The 23,424-nt window shown below is 50.0% G+C and overlaps 2 protein-coding genes across 4 annotated transcripts in view; both read left to right on the top strand.

The window, feature by feature from the left end:
• LOC118577995 (basic proline-rich protein-like) overlaps positions 1 to 14,162 on the top strand; it is a 31,991-nt gene extending 17,829 nt beyond the window's left edge. The window contains exons 3-5 of the mRNA XM_036178610.1: positions 5,116 to 5,221; positions 6,153 to 6,273; positions 13,221 to 14,162. Of these exons, the coding sequence (XP_036034503.1) occupies positions 5,116 to 5,221; positions 6,153 to 6,273; positions 13,221 to 14,162 (1,169 nt within the window). The remainder of the gene's footprint in view (positions 1 to 5,115; positions 5,222 to 6,152; positions 6,274 to 13,220) is intronic.
• Positions 13,637 to 23,424, top strand: part of Znf362 (zinc finger protein 362) — a 32,367-nt gene continuing 22,579 nt past the window's right edge. For 2 of the 3 annotated variants that reach the window (XM_036177524.1, XM_036177522.1), the window contains exon 1: positions 13,637 to 13,971. The gene's annotated coding sequence lies outside the window, so the exon portion shown is untranslated. Of the gene's footprint in view, positions 13,972 to 14,152; positions 14,562 to 23,424 lie in introns of those variants that run through there. The other variant, XM_036177523.1, reaches the window with a different exon arrangement.

The raw sequence follows: 23,424 nt of genomic DNA, 5'->3' as shown, positions 1-23,424 counted from the left end.
ATCTAGTGGGTGGCTCTGCCCTCTGATCCTCAGGCAAGCTTTATTAGTGTAACACAATATATTGCCACATTTCCTCTTTTTTGTCTAAAATAATAAAAGGTTATAACTAATATAAGAAAAACTATATACAATAAGTATAATAAATATATACAATATATACAATCAAGAGTTACATTAACAATGTTCAGTCCATAAACATATGACAAATTCAGACAAAATACTCCATTATTTATCCTATTTTGGTGAGTCCAAAATGTTCCTAATTCACTTTCTATCCTAACTTGTATTACCAGCTGAAAACTATCTTTTGATGTCTTTCAAACTTATACACTTTACACATCTTTAGTGAGTTTCTTTTCTGAATTTGTTAACAAGAAAAACTACAACTGTAACTGTCTAATCTTCAACTCCCTCAGAGATCCAAGAAGGAAATAATATTACCTAAGTAAGCAGGAAATGCAAACAAGCAACTTCCAAAAAAAACCATGAGAAATGACAGAAATAGCTGGCTGCCTGGACAGTCACCAGAGGTTCCTCTGCAATGTTGGGGCATCCATCTCTGGCCTACAGCCCTAGCATATCTGACAGACTCATCTGTGAAGCATGATTTTCTAAAGGGCTGTCCTACCTTGTCTTGGAAAGGTTCAGCAGTCCTTCCTTTTGTGCCCTGCTTGTCCATTTGGACAGCATACTGTCAGCAGTCGAGGCAAGGGCACTTTCTTGCCCAGTGGCTAACTTACCACAAAGAAAGGAAACTCTATAAGGAGTTTCTTTGATGCCCATCATCTTCTCTGAAGTAGATTGGTGCTGCCAGGAGCAGAGATGTCTCATTGTCATAAAAAAAATAAACTATGTTATTAAAACATCTTAAGTGCCATAATCTGTAGATCTCTAAAGTGTTTGAAGATGACCTGTTTATCTACAACGTATTTCTTTTTGACCTTGAAAACATATCTAATATGACTACAGTTCGATTGTAGTAACTAACTACTAACTTTCATTTCTTTATATCCTAATTAGTTGGTAAGAATAAGTTTCAAGGACTAGCAATTTGCATTACATTATTAAATGAACTGTGTAGGTACAATACCTTGAACAAGATTAGAAGTATATGTACAGTGTGTTATAACAAAAATAATCTCAAATTTGTATCAATATATGCAATTTGTATACAATATACAAAAATCGAATTCAATGTAAAACATTTAAAACAAGTAGTTGTTTTCTAAAAGTAGATAATCAATAATTCAATAATCTACCCTTTTATAACATCAACTGATCCCACTAGTCTAGCTAGCCAGCTTGCTCCAGAGGCCCACCCTCACCTCCTGAGTACTGGTACTGCAGATGTGCCACCACACCCACCTGGCTTTTTATGTGGGTGCTGAGGATCCAAACTCTGGTTCTAATGCTTGCAGTGACAAGCACTTTATCCACTGAGCTCTCTATTTATTTATTTTTGAGACAAAGTTTCACTATGTAGCCCAGGCTGTCCTTTAAACATCATCCTCCTGCCTCAGCCCCCTGAGTGCTGGGTAGTGAATGTATTTTTAGTGGATACTGCTTAGTGGGGGATGTTTGAATCAGTATCAGTTTCAAAGAAACAGCCATGAGCAGCAGCATCTTTTTTCCCATTTAATAGGAAAGAGGCTGGAGGTATTGCTCAGTGTAGAGCATGTGTGAAGCCCTGGTCATCCCTATCACAGAAATAATCATAACTAACAACAAGAACAACAATAAATATTTTGAAAGGAGTTTTTGTTTTAAGACAGAGTGTCACACAATGTCTAAGTTGGCCTGGAACTCTCTATGTAATCTACTTTGTCCTTGAACTAGCTGCAATCCTCCTGCCTCAGCCTTCCAAGTATTGGAATTATAGGCATGAGCCACCGTGCCTCTCTTGAAAGGAGATTTTTACAAAAGTTTTTGAGACTCACCACAATGTTTAAGGTTTCTTTTTTTGTCTATACACCAAACAATTAGGTTTGTGTGAAATGAATTATGAAAATTAAAATTAAATAAAAAACATATCAACCAAGAATATAGATCATAAATGTGACCATGCTTTTACTCAGTGTGAATATCAATTTTGATGGAAGCATGAGAAATTCAGAGGAGAAGGCACAGAAACAGAGAGTGTGGGATTATTCTGTGTCTCTCAGACTAGTGGGTCTACATTTACTTGCTTCTTTCAAAAACTATACCAACAAGGTATAAATGGAGGCAGAACTTTCTGTCCAGTATACTTGATTATACCCAGTGTTCGCTTCCCAAATTACTACACAGAGACTTGTGTTAATTATAAATGCTTGGCCACTGGCTCAGGCTTGTTACTAGCTAGCTCTTACAACTTAACCCATTTTTAATAATCCATGTACTGCCTCGAGGCTTGTAGCTTTTACCTCTATCCCATTTTGTATGTCTGACTAATTCTATCTGGCTCCGCCCTTCTTCTCCCTGTATCTCCGTTTGGCTTTCCTGCCCAGCTTTATTCTGCCTGGCTATTGGCCAAATCAGCTTTTATTATCAACCAATGAAAGCAACATATAGTCACAGCAACAAGGTTGAGAATCATAAATCTGGACTCGGGAAATGGCTTGGTGGCTAAACCATTTGCTGTGCAAGTATAAGGACCTGAGTTTGAATCCCCAGAACCCAGGTGAAGTTGTATGGAGTGGCATGTGTCTATAGACTCAGCACACTCCCATGGGAGACAGGAAGGGGAGACAGAAAAGGAGCTCATGGGCCAGTTCTCCTGGCATATGCATGAGCGAATAATAAGAAATATAGTGGCTACCTTAGGCTGTCCTTTGATCTCCATACTGAGGCTCCATGCTGTGACTCTAGTGTGCCCACACTCACACACACAAACATACACACACCATACACATGTGAGCACACATACAACATAAAATTGTAAAAAATCACAAATCTGTTATTAAATATTATTAATCTGTGTTAAAAATATTTTACTTCCTGCTGTTGTTACTGGCACCTCTGTGTTTCTTTTGTTGCCATTTGTCATTCATGTAACTTCATGATTAGTTCTGAAATTATTGGTGTCATATAGAAGAGAGAATATACTAATATGTTCTCTGACCTGGCTATTGAATGCCCTAGAACAGTCACCAAGGATGCAGCTTTGTCTGATACCTATGAAAAGTGTACAGTCCGCTTCACTCTGAACACGAGGACACACGAGACATCAAACTGAAGGCCATTAATAAAGTGACTGACCTAGAGAAATGTCAAGTTCAAGTAAGACAGAAAAATGCCAAGTTCAAGGAAGATGGAAAAAGTCGGTAACTGTTTCAGATTAAAGGCGGCCAGAGAGAGTTCAGGAGTAAATGTGGACACACCGTCTCGGATTATATTCTCAACAGGAGAGCAGTTGTTAGCCAGGGCTTTGCTGGGGAGGCTGACGACATTTGAGTGTGGGCTGTGGTCTAAACAGCGCTGCAGCCCGGCTCTGACTCCCATTTTCTGTGATTGTATTTTTGCTTCTTCTGGGAACTTTGTTCTTAGGGAACACAGTCTGAAATAGTTAGCAGGCATGATGCTTTCCTATGCATATTTTTATGTGAAAAATATGTGTTTAGAGAAAGTTGGAGTGAATGAGGCCAAACCCGGATAAAAGACACTCGGGGATTCTTACGCTAGCTTGCAACTTTTCTATAAAATCAAAATTACCTTAACATGAACCTTTAACTCTTCCACAAACAAAAGAAAACAAAGCAATCCAAACCCTAAACAGACCATCCTTGATGGTGTGTGATGCTGAGCTGCTTTTGCTTTGGTTACAAGGGGAGCCGGGACAGGCTGGCTACAGTGGGTTCTGTGGTTATTCCCCAAAGATATGTGTTCACATCCTGCCTCCCAGAACTGGAAAAAAAAAGTGAATTTATTTGGTAAAAGGATCTTTGCAAATGGAATAAAGGTGATCTTTTAAGCCATGTGGGTTTTTTTTTGGGGGGGGGGTTGTTTTTTGTTTTTTTGTTTTTGTTTTTTTGTTTTTTTGTTTTTTTAGCTGAGGATCGAACCCAGGGCCTTGCGAAGACATGTTTTATTTATTAATAGTGTGTGTATATAGGAGTACTCAATATATGAGTGCAGGCATGCACATGACAGACCACATGAGGTCAAAGGTCAACTCTCAGGCGTTGATTCTCCTCTTCTATTCTGGGCCTTGAACTCAGGCCACCAGGCTACCGGTAAATGCTTTTACCCATTGGGCTGTCTTTGTGGCAGGAGCTTAGGGAATCTTAAAATGAACTCATTCGGGTTGGTACAAAGCTCAGTGGCAGAGTATTTGTTTAGCATATGCGAAGCCCTGGGTTCAACCTCTAGTACCATGAGAAAGAAAAACACACAAAAAAATTAATCATTCTGAATTTCCCAATGAATCCTAACCCACTGACTGGAGTCCCTATGAGTAAAAAGATGGAGTAGGACCATGAGAAGATGAAGTTCAGAGATGAGCCCACGCGAGGGCTAAAGGACTCCCTTCTAGAGCCAGAGGCTTGAGATGGGCTTACAGACACCTGCATTTGGACTCCTGGCCTCCAGAAGGGAGAGAATAAGTCCCCATTGTTTCCAGCTACCATTACGATAACTTACTGTTCAGCTCCCAGCCACCCAAAGGGAAATTTGAATGTAGCCAAAACAAGGGAGAAGGCCTGGAACTCTGGGGCAGCTGCGGCCAGGCAGGGAGAGACTGCCCTCCATCTGTTGTTTCAGATGGGTGCTTCTGGGCCCGTGGCTTTGGGCGGCTCCAAAGGAAAAGCCAGAAAGATGGCTACTGGGTTGGCCTGTGTCCCGGGATCCGCTCGTCCCCACTAGTCATTCCTGTGGTCCATAGAGAAACCTGGAAAGTGGTTCTCTCCACAGTGGGTACCCAGCTAGGAGGAGTGGTTCTCCTTGGAAGCCTCAGCCCCCCTCCTCCTGCGTAAGCCTCTGGTATTTCTGCATTCCTGGAAGTTTCTGTTGTCTTTTTGGTTTAATGACATTCTGCCTTCCCCAATGGGCAGGCCACAGGCAGAACATTTATTTCAGCTGTGAAGATACCTACCTTTGGGCTCCTACTTCTTTTGGCCCTGGCCTCTTCTCTTCCCACAGCCCTGAAGGGACCATGGGGCACTCCAAATGCTACCGAACTGGCTGCAGGTGACCAGTCCAAAGGTGGCCCTGACTCAGGCCGGCCAATGACAGCGGATGTCCTTAGGTGTGGCTCTGAACTGCAGCTTTCAGGGACAGAGAGAAGAGAGAAGTTTATCTGAATTGCTGGCCTGGAGAGTTAGTTCACGGTCTGGTGGACCCATTGCTTTTGGACCACATCATGGCAGGAACGCAGGATGGGACAGCACTTCTCACTCCATGGCAGGATGCAAAAAGAAATGGTGGGACCAAAGTCTCAATATCCCCTTCAAGAACGCGCACAACTGCAGAAGGCCCTTCACTAGGCTTCACCTCAAGTTCCCACCCTCCCCGAGAATGCTGGATGGGACTGAGCCTTCACTGAGGGCACAGGGCGGGGGGGGGGGGGGGGGAGGCAGTCCACATCCAAACGGGAACAGTGAGACCCTCGCTTTGTTCATGGCTTTGCTGTTCCCCCCCCCCCCCCGCCTCCTTTTTGGATTTTGCTTTTTTGCCACCATAAGAGATTTCTGTCTTTTGTAACATGGAAGATACAAAAAGATGGTGTGTGGGCAGAATAAAACCCAGAACTGTCCACTGTAGCTAGGGAAGGTGGCCATGAAGCCACCATGGTGGCCTCAGCTCACTCTGCAGGTCGGGGAGCTGAGGCCTAGCTCGAGGAGCTGACCTCCCCAGGCCACAAACATTCGTGCAGGGGACCTCCAGCACAGGTGCTCACTTGCCTGCCACTCTGAATCTCTTTTTAAGGACCTCCTCTAACTCGGGGATTTGTGTGTAACTTAGGGTGGCCGGCTTTATTTTTCTCTGCCTCGGTTTCCCTATCCTGTCCCTATGGGCTTTCCATTCCGGGTAGAAGGGAGCCAGATGTTAGCGTGCAGACTGTTTTTAGTTCTCTGGGGACAGAGGCCATTATTATTTAATTACTGTGAGTGGTAATTAGAAGGGAAAGTAATTGCCTGTCCTTTCATTATGGCCCTTACGCCCTTCTCCGCTCACAGCCCCAGGCCAGCAATAAAAGCGGCCGGTGAAGCTCTGCTGAGAAGGCTCCTCCAGAGGACAAGGCCCGGCTCTGGAGAAAGCTATGAAGGTTACCGCCAGGGGCCTCACCAAAGGTGGCTTGTGGGTGACCCAATCTTCCTATGCCCAGCAGTTCCTCCAATCCCCTAGGCATAGGGGGCCCTGGGCATGTCCAGGGCACAGGCATAGATACCTCCTTCTCTGGGCAAGATCCTTCCCCCCAAAGCCCAATAGATGCCTTGCTTACAGCCGATGCTTGGCATATGGTGGTGTGTTCTAATCCCCGCTGCCTGTTGATTACTGCACCCATTTACAGACTAGAAACCTAGTATCTCAGGCTGGAGGAAAAGCTCCCTCAGCTGAGTATTTGCCTAGAGGCACAACATAGCTGGCCTTGACTTGCTCAGGGATTTAACAGTGTTGGGACCTAGTGTCCCGTGCCCTGCCCTGTCTGGATGAGGCTCTGGCCTGTTGCTGGCTCTGCTCTGTTGGTCTGCCTTCTCCACTGCCACTCATCTCAATCCCCAGTCCCAGCCCTACTGATGTCGGAGACAGGAGGATGGCTAAAATGAGAGCTTTGCTTCTGGGCAAGTGAGAACTGAGCTGAACTACAGAGCTGGAGTTAGGGACCCCTGGTGGCTTCTGGGCGGCCATTGCAGGCTGCAGGTGGCAGACATCACTAACCAGTGAGAGCATTCCTCCTGTTCGAGCCCTGACTCCTCAGCCTTCCAGATCTGGATAAAAGTCAACTAGAATTTCTTACCTGTGCCTTGGTGGAAATCCAGTAGTGTGCTCAAGATGTCTTCAATTTCCAATGATTTACAAAGTCCTGATCACTTCTAGCTCCTACTGTCTGCACCCAGCCCATCTTCACCTGTCTTTAATCTCAGCTCCACCTTCCCACTCCACTCCCCAGTGCCAAGCCAGGCCACCTGAACAGTGTGTGGCTCATTTTGCTAATTATTCAAGGCAACGGGAGCTGCTCACAGCTGATCAAGGCAAGGGGCAGCAAGCTGAAGAAGAGATCTGCTCTCTCTTAGAGGTCACTGAGCCACAGACTCCAGGCCACCTCTCTCCTGAGTCTCCCCTTTTCCCAGTCACCCCACCCCATCAAGTCGATGTTAGCTCACAGATTTCAGCTCACTCATTCTGAGCCCCTTTCAGACTCACAGTTTCGATACCTATCACGTTCTTATGAAACGAATGAGCACAGAAGTATGGAAGGTGTGATCGGAGGGTAAGTCCAACTGCTAGTGACCTGAAGGCAGAATTGCGGATGCGATCGTTGTGCAGGAAGAGGAGAGGCCTGTAAGCTATGGGAGCATCCTGAAGGTGGCATAAGGCTGGCCTTAGGATGCAGCTATTGGCCGAGATGCGGTGGATGAGCAAAGGTCAAGAGATTGTGGGTGTGGTCAGGTGGAGCATCTGTTCTGAGCGGAGGAGGGCTGCATGTGCAAAGCCTTGCTATAAAATGAAATAAGATGCCTTGCTCGGGTTCAGTCGGTGTAGATGAAAGACAAAGAGATCAGTAGGGGCCAAGGTATGAGATTTTCAAGGCCCATCATGTAAATCAATGTAGATCTTTTCTTGTTCACCTCGCAGACAACTGTGATTTATCCCAATTTCTGAAGATATGCCTGCCTAATAAGGGGCTAGAGGGGGTGGGAGACGGCTCAGTGGGTGAAAAGCCTGCCACATGTGATGGGTAGCCTTAACTGTCAACTCAACACAAGCTAGAATCACAGAGAAGAGGCTCGCAGTGAGAGCTGGCCCGTGGGCATGTCTGTGGGAGGTGTCTTGATCGCCTTAAATGATGAGGAAGGACCCACCTCAATGTGGGTGGCACTTTCAGCTACCCTGTTTCTGTCCAAGCTGATTCCTTTGCTGATATTAAAACTGGCTTCTTTAGGCTTCCAAAGTGGACTGAAGGCCAGCAGCTCTCCAGGAATCTCCTAGGCCTGGTTTATCAGGCTTACTCACAGGAGTATGGGTGAAGGGCCCATTAGTGATCCCCAAACAGCCACATCATAGAAAAGCCCTTCTCAACCACGGGCAATGCTCTTTTTTTAAAAAAAAAAAAAAAAAAAAAAAAAAAAAGCTTTATTGGTATGCCCGCTCCAATTAGCTAGCCATCACCTCTTATGAACTCCAGGTGTACCTCCAAGGCCAGATGCAGCTCAGGCAGGGTTGCATGTATCTTGGAGGGGTCAGGCGGGAGTGGGTCTCCTTTATCTATTTCCTTATTTCTGTAAAACTGAAACTCTAAGCGCTCACCTCCCGGGGCCCACATGAAGCATCCATCCCTTGGTATCATGTCATAGTAACCCCACTCAGTCTCTTCCCTGTGACAAGCTCTTCCTTGTGCTGGGCCTCCACATGCCATTCCCTCACCTAGAATCACTGTTCTCTTCCTGGTTTCAGCTTAAACCTCTTTTCCTCTGGGAAGTTCTCCATGACCTCTTATCCCGTCCCCTAGGCACTTCGGATCTCTCCTCTGTAGTGCTCATGGGCCCTAAACATAACCAAATAAAGGAATTCTTTGCTAAACCCTATGTCTGGGGACAGACTTTTGGAGAGTTCACTCACATCACAAATACACAAGTACCTACTGCTCTTTCTCACAGGGAACTCAATCTCCCAGTCTCCATTGTGGTTGGGCAGGCCATGTGACTAGTCTTGGCCAATGCATGGTGAGCAGTGATGAGTCACTCCCAGGCAAGAGCAGTAGAAAACCCATGCACATGGTCTCTGAGCCAGTCTTAAGTTCCAGTGGTTACTGTTCAAAGATGTCAGTGACTGGCCAGTCTAAGGTCCTAGGTGAATAGTGTAGAGGATCCATGTGGGTCCGTGGTACCAGCCAGCAGCAAACTGCTGTTGTGTTCTTCCCCTGAGGTTTGGAGTTCTTTGCTACTGCAACACATTCTGGCTAGTACTGTGTTCTGTGTGATGTGGACCAGGGTTTGTCTTCTGTTGCCTCGGTCCCTGGATGAGACACCTGAGTAGACCCTTCACAAATGTGTGCTGCATTGCTGAAGATGTGAAACACATTTCCTCCTTCAAACAATTTACTCTGGCCTGGTACAAGGGCACGATGGACTTTTAATCCTAGCACTCAGGAGACAGAGGCAGGCAGGTTTCTGTGAGTTTGAGGCCAGCCTGATCTACAAAAAGAGTTCCAGGTTAGCCAGGGTTACACAGTGAGATCCTGTTAATTTTTTTTCCTCTTAGACTCAGACTCAAGGAACAAATACATCTACACAGCAGACAGAATGTAGTCAGGCAGTACACTGTCCACATTTGAGAAATGGGGGCTCAACCTCAGCCACAGAGGGCTTCCTAAGGAAGAGTAAGGAGACTTGCAGAGTTGGAGAGAATGTGCGTAGGTTTTTCCTCTCCCTCATCATTCATCCATCGGTTCAGTGAGCATTTATTCTGGTGTACCACAGGCAGTTTGCTAGCAGAGTGTCTAGGGGCCCAGGAGGTCTGGAGAACCAGGGGAGGCTCTTCTTCCCACACAGGGGATCTACAGTGACTTCCTAGAGAAGGCGCTATCTGAGCATAGGCTTGACAAATAGGTGATTACCAGACAAAAGAAATGAAAAAAAGCATTGAGATCCCAGACAGATGGAGGAGCGTGAATAGAGGAGGAGAGGGGAACAGTGTGGTGAGGGACAGAGAACCACCTACCTGGGCTTAGCGGGAGGAGACTGAAGGCCAGTGGCAAAGAGCTGAGAATCCTCAACCCTGGCTTCCAGATGTCATGCCACATCATATACCTTCAGGCCACGCTAATAGCATTCTGGGAGGTTCTGGGTGGATTTTATTTTGTCAATTTTGTGTACAACATGTGGGTTTATACATATGAGAGTGCAGTTGCGCATGGAGGCCAGAAGAGGGCAGCAGATTCTCGGGATCTAGAGTTACAGGCAGTTGTGAGCCTCCCACCTCTTGACAGCTGAGCTACCTGCCCAGCACCCTTCCCACATACCTTTTAAATGTCTCAACTGTAATCTGAAGGATGAGTTGAAGGTAGTGAGGGAGGGTGCTGTGGAAAGACAGGTGAGTGAGTGAGTCCCAGGTGGAGGGAACCACATATGAAAAGGGATATGGCAAGGGTGGGATGGCAGATTGTGTTGGCTGAAACGGCTTTCTAGGCGGTCAGAGAGGAGGCTGGCAGGGCAAGGATGAGCCAGGCAACATTACCTGCACTCCACAGATCTCCTCTAAAGGCCCTAGCTCAGCAGTCAATGCCTGTAGTCTTCTGTATCCTTGACTGTTGGCCCTGATACCAGGGATATTCTAAGAGTCAGGGATGATGACACAGTCACTTTTGAAGCCTCCTAGAATGTTCAGTGCAGTGGCGAATTGAACCTTTCAACAATGTCACAGTTAGTACACTCAGGGTTCCTTCTTCTTTTTGGACTTAATATTTATTTATTTATTTATTTGAGATAGAGTCTCACTGTGTAGCTCTGGTTGGCCTAGAATTTGCGATGTAGATCAAACTCACAGAGGTCCTCCTATCTCTGACTCCAGAATACTGGGATTAAAGTCATGCAACAACACACCCAGTTAGACATTATTTTTAAAGGATTTTTTATATTTACCAAAATTTTGAGTAGAGAATCTCCCTTTATAGACTTTTATATACTCTCCCATTAGTACCATATTATGACTATGTGATACAATTTTCCACAATCATTGGTAGATACTTTTATTGACATAATTAACTAGAATCTATAGTCCATTTAGAGATCTTCTCCCACACCTCACCTAGGCCAATCACATTACATTCACATGTCATGGCTCTTCAGGCTCTGCCAGGCTGAGGTTTCAGACTCTCCTTGTTTTATTGTTTTTGTTTTTTTCTTAGATGTATTTATTTATGTATATGAGTGGTGTTCTACTTGCATGTATATCTGTATGACAAAAGAGGGCACCCTGGGGTTGGGGATTTAGCACAGTGGTAGAGCGCTTGCCTAGCAAGGCCCTGGGTTTGATCCTTAGCTCCACATTAAAAAAAAAAAAAAAAGAGGGTACCCAATCTTATTACAGATGGTTGTGAGCCACCAAGTGGTTGCTGGGAATTGAACTCAGGACCTCTGGAAGAACAGCCAGTTCTCTTAACCACTGAGTCATCTCTCTAGCCTCCCTTGGTTTTTTTCCTTTGTTTGTTTTTTGTTTTTTCCTGTCTGTCTGTTTGTTTGTTTTTAATGATCTTGACCGGTCTGAGAAGTAAGCTAGGTATTTGTTTTTCACCACTAGTGGACTGTCTGATTTTTTTTTCATAGGAAGAAATACTACAGAGGTAATCATTTTTAAAAAGATCTCTCTCTCTCTCTCTCTCTCTCTCTCTCTCTCTCTCTCTGTGTGTGTGTGTGTGTGTGTCTGTGTGTGTGTCTGTCTGTGTGTGTCTGTGTGTGTGTGTAGGCACCCATGGCCAGGGAGACCAGGAGAGAGTGTCAGATTCCCCGGAACTGGAGTTACAGGCAGTGTTGAGCTGCTGAACATGGGTGCTGGAATCTGAACTTCAGTCCTCTGAAAAAGGAGCAAGCCCTCTTAACCAGGAAGTCATCTCTACAGCCCCTAAAACTTCAGTCCTCTGAAAAAGGAGCAAGCCCTCTTAACCAGGAAGTCATCTCTACAGCCCCTAAAGCGTTGCTTTTTTAAAAAGAATGTTTACTATTTTTAATTATGTTTGCAGGGTGGGGTAGGGGTGGGGGGTGTATACACATCTGAGTGCAGGCTCTGAAGGAGTCCAGAAGAGGGCATCAGATCCCCTGGAGCTGAAGTTACAGGCAGTTTTGAGCTACCCGACGTGGGTGGTAGAAACCACTCAGGTCCTCTACAAGAACACCTGCTGAGTTATCGCTCCAGCCCCCAAAGGTGTCGCTTTTATCACACGTCAAGTGTACACACTACCAGCATGATTCATGGCTGCTGATCTGGCCTTCATCGATGATTCATGGCTGCTGGTGTGGCCTTCATCGCTCGGCTGAGGTGGCAGTGGGCAGGCTTTTCCACTCTGACGTCACATTTCCCTTCCCTTCTCAAACTGTGCTCCTTAGAAGGAAGACTCAGTGAAACCCACACCTGTGCACCCCCCAGCCCCACCCCAGCACCCATTCTCCTGTATGGGTGATTTGTCTCCCATCACCCTGGTTACTTGCCGGTGTGTTTCCTCATAGAACTTCTCAACCACGGGCTAGTGATTTTTTTTTCACCCTTGTTCTGGACGCCAGAAGTCCTAGCTCCTCCACCAGGCTCACCCCAGAGCCATGTTCTGAAAGCAGCCCCCATCTCCAGGAGAGTGGCCTTTTCTGTGTTCTCAATACCGTCTCATTCCAGCTAATTCGTGTCACATGCTTACTGTGCCTCTGCCTAATGCCAGGAACTGAGTGTTTGAGAAGGAACTAAGGACCTCTGTGGGTCCCACCCTCCAGCTGTCTCAGTGTGTGACATCCTGTGCTAGTCTGGAATCTCCAGGAGGACAGGAACTTTGTCCAGGCTTCAGAACTCTGCTCCCAGCCAACTAGCAGTGTCTCTACATTTTTACTTCCTAGAAGACAGGATGGTTTATGTGTCCATCTTTCCCTGGGGTGCTTCCTCAGGACAGAGGCAGCCTTGATCTTCTAGGCCTACAGGTGGATGGCAGATTGTATTCAGAAAGCTAAGCCAGTTTGGAGTCAGGAATGTCCGCCTCTTCAGGTAGAAGTGAAGTTTAGAAGTTGACACAGCCCACGAGGCCAAATCAAGAGGACTTGGTGACTGATTGGCTGGGGAGGGTGAGGCGAGAGGAGGAGTCTCGCAGATGGCTCTGAGGTCTGGAGCTGGGGGACAGCCCGGTGCCACCTCTGATAGACTTGGAGAACTGCTGTCAGCCCCAGGCCGCCCCACCGCTGAGGCTCAGGCCTAGGGCTAGGAAGCGGTGTCCTGGCCTGTGCAAACTTCTGCACCTCCCGCCCCACCCCCGCCCCCATGGCCTTGTTCTTCAAAAATAAATAACATTAATCTTAGTCTGGATTTTGAGCACGGCCGTTGGTCACTAGGTGTGGGGGGCCACCCTGGGGGGCCGCACCAGCCTGCGGTTTCCCAGGGAGGGACACCCCCACTCCCCACCCCGGGGGCAACCTAGCTTGCCAGTCCCGGATCCGCAGGCCACTGCCACCCGGGGAAGCGGAGTCTGGGCGGGACAATGGCCGCGGCTGCCCGGGCCCCGGGAGCCCCCGTGCTGGGGAAGGGGCTGTCCTAGGGCCGGGCGCCGGTGCCCTCCCCGCGCGGCTCGGGCGGGCGGAGGGGGGCGCGGAGTTCCTTTGTGGCTCAGCCTCCGGCGCGGCGCGGCGCGGGCAGGGGGCGCCGCGCAACTTTGCTTGGCGGCAGCAGCGGCGGCGGCGGCGGCGAGAGCGAGACGAGGCCCCGGGGCCGAGCGGGGGCCCCCAGCGCGCGGCCCGTCCCCGCCCCGCCGGCCCCCTCCCCTCGCCGTCGCCAGCGCCGGGCGCTGCCCACTCGCCAGAGCCCCGGGGCCGGGCGGGCTGCGCAGCCGAGAGGCGGGGGGCCGGACGCGGCTCGCTCGCGGGGCCCAGCGCACCGGGGCCGCGCGGCTGCACACCCGGCCTCCGCCGCCGCGGCGCCTGCAGAACCCAGAAGTGAACAGCAGGCGACCCGGAAGGTTTGCGCGCCGCTCCGCACCGAGCCCTAGCCGCGCGCCGCTGCCGGAGCCGGGAGCCCCCAGCCCGGCCCTCCTCGGGCCGCCGGGCTCGGGGCTGCGGCCACATCCCGGAGCTCCGCCAGCACTGCCAGGTCCGTGCGGGCCCGGGGCGCGCGGGGGAGAGGGCCCGCCCGCGGGAAAGTTGCGCCGAGTTGCGGGGTGGGGGCCGGGCCGGCGCGAGCGCTGTCAGCGCGGGGCGGCCGCGCTGCGAGGGCCCGGGGGTCGCCGGTGCCTCGGGCCCGGCCCCGGGGCTGCCGCGGCGGCGGCTGCGCGCGCGGGGTAGGCAGCGTCTCCCGCGGCGTGTCTGGGGCTAGTCTCCGAGTGTGTGCGTGTGTGTTTTCCTAAGCCGGGCTATTCAAACCTGCTGCAATTCTCCGGTAAACAATGATTCATGGGGCTTAATGCAAATAAACGGATTGCAAACGGCGCGGTTCGCGCACTTTGCAGCCGGCCCGGTGGAGCGGCCAGTGCCGGATTTCTCCGTTTTTTTGCAGATCTGCAGAATATGGCGTCCCTGTCCTGTTTTAAAAATAAGCCAGGCTGCCATTTTTGTTTTTCTTTTGTCTGAAGATTTTAATAAAACTGTCTGAGAATGTGGGAGAGGCGGCTGGAAGCAGAGGGGGCACCCGAAGGGTTGGCTTTTTTCCTTTTCTTTGGAGAGAGCCGGGAGCCTTTCGGGGAGGTGAGACACAATACAATTATACTTTAAAGGAAAAATAAGGGGGAGAGAAGCTGCCGGGTGATTTGGGGAGAGGGGGCTGGGAATTTAAAGTTAACTCTGAAAGTTTTCTTTTTTTTTTTTTTAAGATTTTTTTTTTCTTCCCCCGAGGGCTGTGAGATGCCGGGAAAGGATATGGGGGCCCATTTCTCTGTTTCTTCTTCTTGCTAGCCACCTTTGCAGGGTTTTGGGGAAAAGTTAACTGCCGGTTTCCCTAGAGCTGCGTGGGTGAGGGTGGGGAGAGAGTGTGTGTGTGAGTGTGAGTGTGAGTGTGTGTGTGTGTGTGTGTGTGTGTGTGTGTGTGTGTGTGTATAGGGTTGAGGTGAGAGTTTTTGGGAGGAGCCGTTTGGATGAGGCTCTCTATCCAAGGGGCATTGTAAGAAACTATATGTACTCTAACCCCAGGTTTGGGGGAGGTGGCTGGCACTGGGGGTTTAGAGTGGACCCAGGGTTTGGAGCTAAGACCCCTGTCATGACGACGTGACCCTTCTCTCTCACCACCCTGTCCTCCAGCAGGGTGGCTCCTTTAGGAGTTGTGTGTGTTGGGGGTGGAGGGAGGCTTGTCCCTTCATGGGTGGTCAGAGCCCCTTGTGGACAGGAAGTTTTGGTAGGGCCCCTTTTGGGGCAAGTCTGGTTGACTTCAGTTGAAGAACCCTCTCAAGGTATGGGTGGCCTTCTTGGCCTCCAGAGATGGCTTCTGGCGATGAATGTTCTTGGTGGTGGGTTTTTGGCTAGGTACAGGCCTGCAGCTCCTGTGGGTCCCAGGTTGCCTGGCCCCTGTAACATGGCCTCTCCTCTGTTCGTGTTCTTAACCCCTTTCTGTCACCCTTCCTGCCCTTCCAAGTCTTACTGATTGGATGTCAATTGAGTTTCTGAAATGTCCGACTGGACAGGTCAGAACCTGCTGGCTCTGCTAGCAGTGGAGTGGTCTGAGGCCAGGCCTATAAACTCTGAACCTGGTCTTTTCCCCTTTGGGGAGAATCTGCCCTAGGAGGACCCTGTGCTGTGCTCAGAGCCTTTGTGCTTATCTAGTGTCCCCCCCCCCCCATTTCCTGGAGGGGAAACACTCAAGTCTCCCTCTAGATCTGTGTCTTGGCTGAACTAGTCTGTGTGAACTCTCTCCCTAAGGACAGAATCAGGAGTACAAGGTCTGGGAATGTTAAGCTGCAGAGCGCGGCTTGCCTAGATCACAGGGTTCTGAACCAACAAGGTTTTAGATGGAGAAACTGAGGCCCAGAGTCACAGTATACTGCCCAGTAAGAGGAGAGCTGCAGCCAGGATGCACTTGGTTCCCGCCACTGTTGTCTTTTGGGAGCTCTGACACCGGGATGTTTTGTTTCAGACAGAACTGAACAGGAATAGGACAGTGTGCCCCCTTCATTTTCCCCAGGCCCTACCATACTAATCTTTCAGGAAACTGAACTTTACAGTTTGTACAACGTCATATGTGGTTGTTATGTCAGGCTCTCTCCAAAACTGAGTTGCGGTCAGATGTTCAGGTAGGGACAGTTGACTCCCATTCTAAAATCTAAGAAACTGAGGCATGGAGAGGTTGAGCAGTGACAGAGGAGGGCTTTAACTCAGGCCTGAAGACTCCCTGTGTGGGCCTTTCCTAAGTGGGTGGTGCTGTGGGCAGGACCTTTCCCAACTTCTAGTTTTTGGTCTGAAATTCTTCTGCTGACCCCAGTGGCTGTGTAAAAATCCAGAGGCTCACCCCCACCCCAAAGAATGTCAGAGATGGAAAGGTCCTGGGAGGTCATCTGGCCTCGGAGAGAGGAAGCCACTGGCTGAAAGTCTGGTCCTGGACTAGAGACTGGAGCCTTGGTCTCCTGAGAAGTGTTCAGAGAGCTAGTAACCACTGGGCCCTGTGGAGAGGTGCTAGCCGGCTCAGGGGCTGGGGAAAAATGGCCACACTAGATGGTGACATAGGTTGGTCCCAGGGGCTAAAGGATTGTCGGCATGTGACCCTGGGGAATGGAGGCCAGCTGATCGAAGGTAGGAAGCTGGTGTGAGAGTGAGCTGTGGCCTGGGTCTGAAGCTAGCATAGCCCCGGCCCTTCCCTGGGCAAGCGTGTCCTTGCATCTCTCTGCGGTGGTTGCTCATTAGTCTTGCCATTTGTATATTCATTCATTTGTTGTTAGGCCATTCATTTATTCTCCCACGGTCCACTCATTTGTTTATTGGTTAGTCATTTCAGTAGTCTGCCTGTCTGTCACATCATCCATCCATCCATCCATCCATCCATCCATCCATCCATCCAATCCAGCTCCCCCAGGCCAGGTTGGACAGATAGGAGATGCAAATGAAGCCCTGGGATTCGCTAAAGGCAGCCAGGGAGAAAAGCCAAGGTTTCAGGTAGCCTGCAGGGATTGTCTCCCACAGATGAGAGTTTCAGAGACTCTCAGCAGTGGCCCGCGTCCTAAGAAAGTCCCACTTGTGTCTTGGGCTCTGAGCATGCTCTTTACTTTTGTGAGCTTCAGGTCACGCACCTGTAAAGCGGGGTGCTCTGCTCGATCTCACTGATAATGGGGGAGATAATAACAGTGTCTTGGATGTCTCCCACCCCTGGCCAGGCATGTGCTGGGATCTCTGGACATGTGTATTGACCCACAAAGATTGTCACTTACTTTTCTACGCCCTGCCTCGACTTTCTAAACCGTTGTCGGGGTTTTCAGAACACCAAGTGATCTGGGGACCCTGACTAGTGATTCTCTCTTAGTCCCCTGCTGAAAGTTCCGCTGTTTCCTAAACCTGTAGAAGAAAATAAACAAGTAACCGAAACTCCTCTTTGGGCCCACAGGGCCTTTCATGGTCCCAGCTTTGCCACTTTCAACCTCCGCTTCCCTGCTCTTGCCCTCCCTGCCCTGCTCACCCCTTAGCTTAGCACCTCTGGCCACCCCAACTTTTTTGTGCACCTTCCCTGGCCTGGCATGTTTTTTCCTGAATCCTTGCCTAGCTCATGGCACCATGGGACATCACCTCCTCAAAGGGGCCTTTGCTGACCGTTTGGTTTGCTGTAAATAGCTTCCCCGCTGTCACATGAGCCCCTTCTTATTTTCTTTTGTGGCTCTGGGCATCTGAAACCTTCTCATCCGTTTGTTTATTTGTGTTTCTGACTGACTGTCTGCCCCCCCGGGGGGGGGGGGACGTGTTTTTAGTGCTATGCAGGCTTAAGCTCACCTCAAGCTTCCAGTGAGGTGTGGCTGGGGCTTCAGCAGAGGTGAGGAACAGCTGTGGAGCCAGGTGTGGTGGCAGCCCGGTGTCCCCGGCAGTGCCTGGGAGATGAAGTTACACTGAGGTCTGTCCTCTTCCCCTGGGAGTCTCAGGGTTGTTGTTAGGAAATAATGAGATGATTAAATTGTGGGATCTCAGAATCTTAGCCTCTCCCAAACTCAGAACTGTAACGTCTAAGCGGCTTTCCCACTCAGCACCTTCGACACTTTGGCGGGGACCCCATCTTGGACTGTCACAGGTGTGGTTGGAGTGGATGCAAGAGTGTTTGCTTTGGTCAGAACATGCCCTCCAAGGCTTTGTGCACACGGAAATGTACAGTCGTTATTGTTACCATCCTGTCTTGCAGCCTAGGAAGTGTAGGCATGGAGAAGTCAGGGAACTTATCCCTGGGGAGGCAGGGGTGGGGAGGGGATGGAGGTGGGGGCACTCCTGGGTCTGGAAATCAGTACTGTGTGGCTGCTTAAGATCCCACAGCTGTTGTGGAGAAGCCCAGCCTTCCCCACCACTGCCCACATCCTGACCGAAGAGCCTCTGCTCTCTCATAGAACTCCCCTCCACTGGGCTCCTTCCTCCCCAGGATCCTTGTCACTGCCAGGACACTTTACTTCTTTCCCAACTTAGAGTTCCCGAACCTCCCAGTGAATGACCCTGGGAAGCCAAGTTACAGTAGCAGCTTCGGGGAGCGTTGACCCTGTGGTTTCATGGGCTTCGGTGGCTTCTTTCTCTCCACTGGGCCAATCTGATGACCTTGGTGCATGGTATTGAACATATGAGTGAAGGAAGGAAAGGAAAGGAAGGAGGAGTCCATCGAGACTGCTCTGTATTTCTGGAACCCCTCTGGTCTCTGTAGCCACCATGCTGACACTTGTTTGGCGTCTCTGGACAGGCTTGATGTCCTCAGGGAAAGGAGACTCGCTTTCCACTCCTGTAGTGGGCACCTGTAGTTTTGTAAGCCAGACGTCTTCTTCCCCACTGGAGGAACTGCAGGGTTGGGGAGAGGAGGAGGCTGTGTCCAGTATGTATCTCCTGAAGTTTTACCGGCTGAGCTCTCTGCTCATCTGCTTTCAACAGACTGCCCAGCTTTTGCCTTGGGGTTAAAGGGCAGGAGGAAGCCTGGTTGGAGTAGCTGTACCCCTTCAGTACCACCCTCTTCTCCACCATGGGGCAATCATGGGCTATGCCTGGTGCACAGGGCTATGCCTGACCCCGAGGAAGCCAACTGTTGTGGGAGTGTGTTGGGGCTGTGGTGGTGAGAGAGTTTTCTGGAACCCAAGACCTGAGGTGGGCTTTAGAGACTGACCTGGTCTGGGCAAGTGCCTGAGTAGTGTCATTAGTTGATCAGGTGTGAGGGATAGGCTGAGGGACTTGGCTCTGAGGCCTAAGGAGCCCTCAGAGTGTTGATTCCTGCCTCACCCAGCTGGCCAGCAAGAATGTTCCGTTTTGAGCTCTGGGCAAAGGTCTTAGGCTCCTCAGACTGCAGTGGTTCTCAGCCTGTGGGTCATGACCCCGTTAGGTTGCGTATCAGATATCCTGAATATCGGATATTTACATTACGATTCATAACAGTAGCAAAATTACAGTTATGAAGGAGCAACGAAAATAGTTTTATAGTTGGGGGTCACCACAGCATGAGGAACTGTATTGAAGGGCTGAGCATTAGGAAGGTTGAGAACCACTGCCTTAGAGGATAATCTAGTTAGCCAGGTACTGAGGTTCTGACAGGGGACACCTGGCTATGGTAGGGAGACTCCCCATCACACTCAAACATACACATCTATACATATAAAGTCATACATACATAGTCACCATTCCTGAACGAGTCCTCATGTACCCCCATGCATTCCTGTGGGTAAATGCCCACCTTTGCCTGCATCTGTCTCAAGAAATGGAGCCACTCATAAACACAAGAAGACAGTAACCCTGAGAGCCCAGGGTGGGTGTGGGCCACCAGGTGGGGTTGGGGATAGTGTGGTCCAGTTTGTAGTTGATCTTCCCTGGGCTCTCCTCCCACCCACATGGCCACCCAGTCCTGCTTGGGCTCCATACTGTTTGCTGGCCCTGAGCCTTGCCTAACCTGACCACACACTGCCTACACGGGAGAGGGAAGGGACTACTTTGTGGAGGGGTTATTATCACATGCTGGGGCTCCCAGTTTGGGACCTGTCTTGAAAGACAGATGGATCCATGTTAGAAGATCAGCCCTGGTATGGGAAGAAATCAAAAGAAACCACAGGAAGCTCCTTCACCCCAAATACTGGACACTAATGTAAGGCTCCTTATACTCAGGTTAGCATGTGCAGTGACAGCATGTCGTAGAGCACCATCTGAAACCCTACACGTGCTAACCTGTACTGTCCTCACAGCAGCCTCACACCCGCCCCCCCACTCTTACCTGTCAGGTTACAAATGACAGCTTTGTGCTCTAGGGTTTGCTGCTCTTCCAAGGCCCAAGCCTGGGCTCTCCGGCTGTAAAATCCATCCTTTCTGCCTTCCCGTGCAGACCTAGGCCCATCTCTCCCCAACTGTGATTGGTTGAGCCCATTTCCTAGAGAAGGACTCAGAAGACCCAGAAAGGCTTGCCAGAAGTTTCTGGTCCTTCAGCCCTCACCAGCTCAGTCCTAATGTGGACTTAAGTGGTTAGTACCCACAGAGCCTCGTTCCTGACCCCAAATCAGAGGGTACCCTGAGAACCAGGTGGGCAGGGTGGAACTTCAACGGAAGGACAGGGTAAGGACCCCCCCACCCCCAGGTGCCCTGGCAGTATGCTTTTTGACACCTTAGCATGGCGCTCAGGTATGTCTTAGGCATCGTTCTGGGAGTGTGCCACATTTCAAACTGTTCATAGATTCGTTCTTGTGAGGTTGGGGGGAGTTTGAGAATTGCCCGGGAAGCATCTAAAGGGACATAGGTGGAGGAAGTGTTAGTTACCGTCACCCTCACCCACCTGTCCTCCTTAGGGCAGCTGGCCGCAGAGAAAGTCCCCTGCTCTGTGTCTGTGAGATGGTGGTGTCTCGGCCTGGAGAAGGTTCGTGGTCTGGGACATCTCTGGGTGTCTGGAGGTGGGAATGGAGTTGCTGAAGATAAAGGGATGGAGGATCAGGGAGGGCACTGGGTGCAGACATCAGCTCCCTCTGCCATCATAATGGAAAGAGCCCTTCCAGGGCCTGTGGGGCTGCAAAAAACCTGCCCTAATTGGATCCAGGATCCTCAGCCTTGCTCGTCACAGGAAGTTCACAGTTTCTGGGCCTGGCTGTAGTCTTAGAGACAGGGTTGGAGGAGCAGCAGCGAGGGCTTTGGGCTTCATGGAATGGGGGAATGTGGAGGGCAGAGGGGCTGTGGGAGGTAGCCTTTGAGCATAGGTGGGTGGGTGGGTCTCAAAGAGCCAGGTAGAGGCAGTCTCACCTCAGCCTCTGTCTTACAAAGCCTCTTGCCTGTCCTTTCTCAGCCATCCCTTCCATGGCCACAGAAGGATTTGTCTGCTGGAAACCTTCCCCTTGGTTGCTCAGGGCACCACCCTCCTGTCTTACATGAACTCTAGCTACCAGTCTTGTGCCTCCCTACCCCCTACCTACTCCAGACCGGCATGCTGCTCCTGGGCCTCCTGCCTCCTGGCCTGCACAGTTCCTTCTCTTCATCTGGGGAGCTAGCTGTGTTCCTCTGTCCTGGCAATGATTCCACTGGCACAGAGACCCTGCCTTATGAGTCCCTTGGGGCCTTGTGGAGTACTAATGTGGACTGGGCCCTGCCCAACTCTAATTTGGTGGGTGCATGGCTCTGCCATGATCCTAGCCTTGAGGGTAACTCTTGGCTGCTGGGACGACTAGTATATTTAGAGGTATGAGAAAGGAAAAGTAGAAGACACAGGGGGCTTAGGAGTGTGGAACTGGGTGGCCTGATTCCTGTTAGGTAGGGAGATGATCATAAAAAATGGCCTTGAACCTAAGACCTGTCAGTTGAGCCATGAGGCCTGACTGAGGAACAGGGAAGGTTACCATGAGCCTTCAAATAAGCTGTCCTCAGCCAGCCCGTTGCTTACGTGGGCAACTGGATAGACAAATGACCAGACCATCCACCCATGGCAGTGTGACCTGAGCTGAGGTTTGATGCCAGGGTTCTAGATCAGGATGTAGCTTTTAGATGGATAGACCTGCTGGCATAGGAAAGCAGCTTGTTTGGGGTGGGAGCTGCAGGAGTTAGTTATAGAGCAGAAGGATGAGGGCAAGGCTGGATGATAGGGATGAATTGGCCAACAGGACCTTGCAGAGGCCTTGGCTGACCAGCTGTGGGGTTAGGACTTCCCCAAGCAATGGGACCTATAAAAGGTCTTCAGTGGGAGAATGAGTGACAGGCAGGCTGGCTATCCCTTGGTCTGTCTTCTTGGCTGGAGCCCCTGGATGTGATGGGACTTGAGTCCCTTCCTAAATGCCCCCCTCCCCCACGCCTGGGGGCCTGGTGGTGCTGGGGCTTGTAGTGGGACCCTTATCTTATCTTCTGGGGACATTTGGAGAGCATGGTTCTTTGAATAGGAAGCAACGGTGCCTTACTTTGCCAAACAAAGCTTACAAAGCTTTAATCTTATTAAAAGAAAACATTCCTCGAGACAGCTACATAACCACACTGTAGGAAAGTCATAAAAGAGCGATGTCAAGCACTCCCCCCCCAGCCCTGTCTCTGCCCTGTTCCAAACCCCACGCACCCCCACTGTTAGCACGCAGGTTCTCTTGTCTCCCAGCATCCAGTCCTGGGTGGGATTTTCTCTTTTGTCGTCCTCCTGGCTCTGTATCCTGAGTGTCTCCTAACTGCCCAGGGAGTTTTATCAACCATGCTTTTCAGTGCATGGTAGCCTGCGCTCCAGATCCCATATAGATAGTCAGGATCAGAAACCTGCATTCCCTGCTTGGCTTTGGGCAGTCACGTAGTCCCTCTGTGCCCCTGGTCCCTCTTAGGCTCATGTGCATGCTGAACAAGTGACAACAGTATCACTCTGGGCTGTCACAGAGGAGACATTTCAGGGCTGTCTCCCTATTGCTGGCAAGTTCAGCCATTCCAGGTCTCTGCTCATGAAAACCCATGGACACAAGCAGTGTTGTGCATGGATCTTTGGACTGTTTTCTAGGGATGGATGACCAGGACTGGGCACACTAGGCCGGGAGGTCTGACTATTTTTAGAGCCCTTGACACACTATGGGTAGATTCTTTTCACAAACGCGTGTTCCAGTTTACACTCCCACTGATCACCACGGGAGTGCCAGCCTCCTCACATCCTCACCAGTGTTGGATGTTAGCATCTTTGTAGTTCTGTTTGCTCCTTCGGCAGGTGAAGCTCGTTGACTTTTCATGGCTAGTGAGGCAGAACCGTTGACTGTCACTAGCTGTTTACCTTTTAGGGGCAGTGCACAAGCAGCCCCGCCTCTTGTCAGTCAGAATGAGGTCGGGAAGATATGGGCCCCAGGACCGAGTGTGATGCAGGGGTCACTCAGGGGAGGACACTTTCTTCTGTCTAGGCTGTAATATTTTTAGTTCTCTTCACTAATCATGCATGTACACTGTCATCCATCCATCCATCCATCCATCCATCCATCCATCCATCCTT

This window comes from Onychomys torridus, chromosome 2 (assembly GCF_903995425.1).
Source record: "Onychomys torridus chromosome 2, mOncTor1.1, whole genome shotgun sequence".
In the NCBI taxonomy this organism is placed as follows: Eukaryota; Metazoa; Chordata; class Mammalia; order Rodentia; family Cricetidae; genus Onychomys; species Onychomys torridus.
This window is presented reverse-complemented; position numbering and strand designations above follow the sequence as displayed.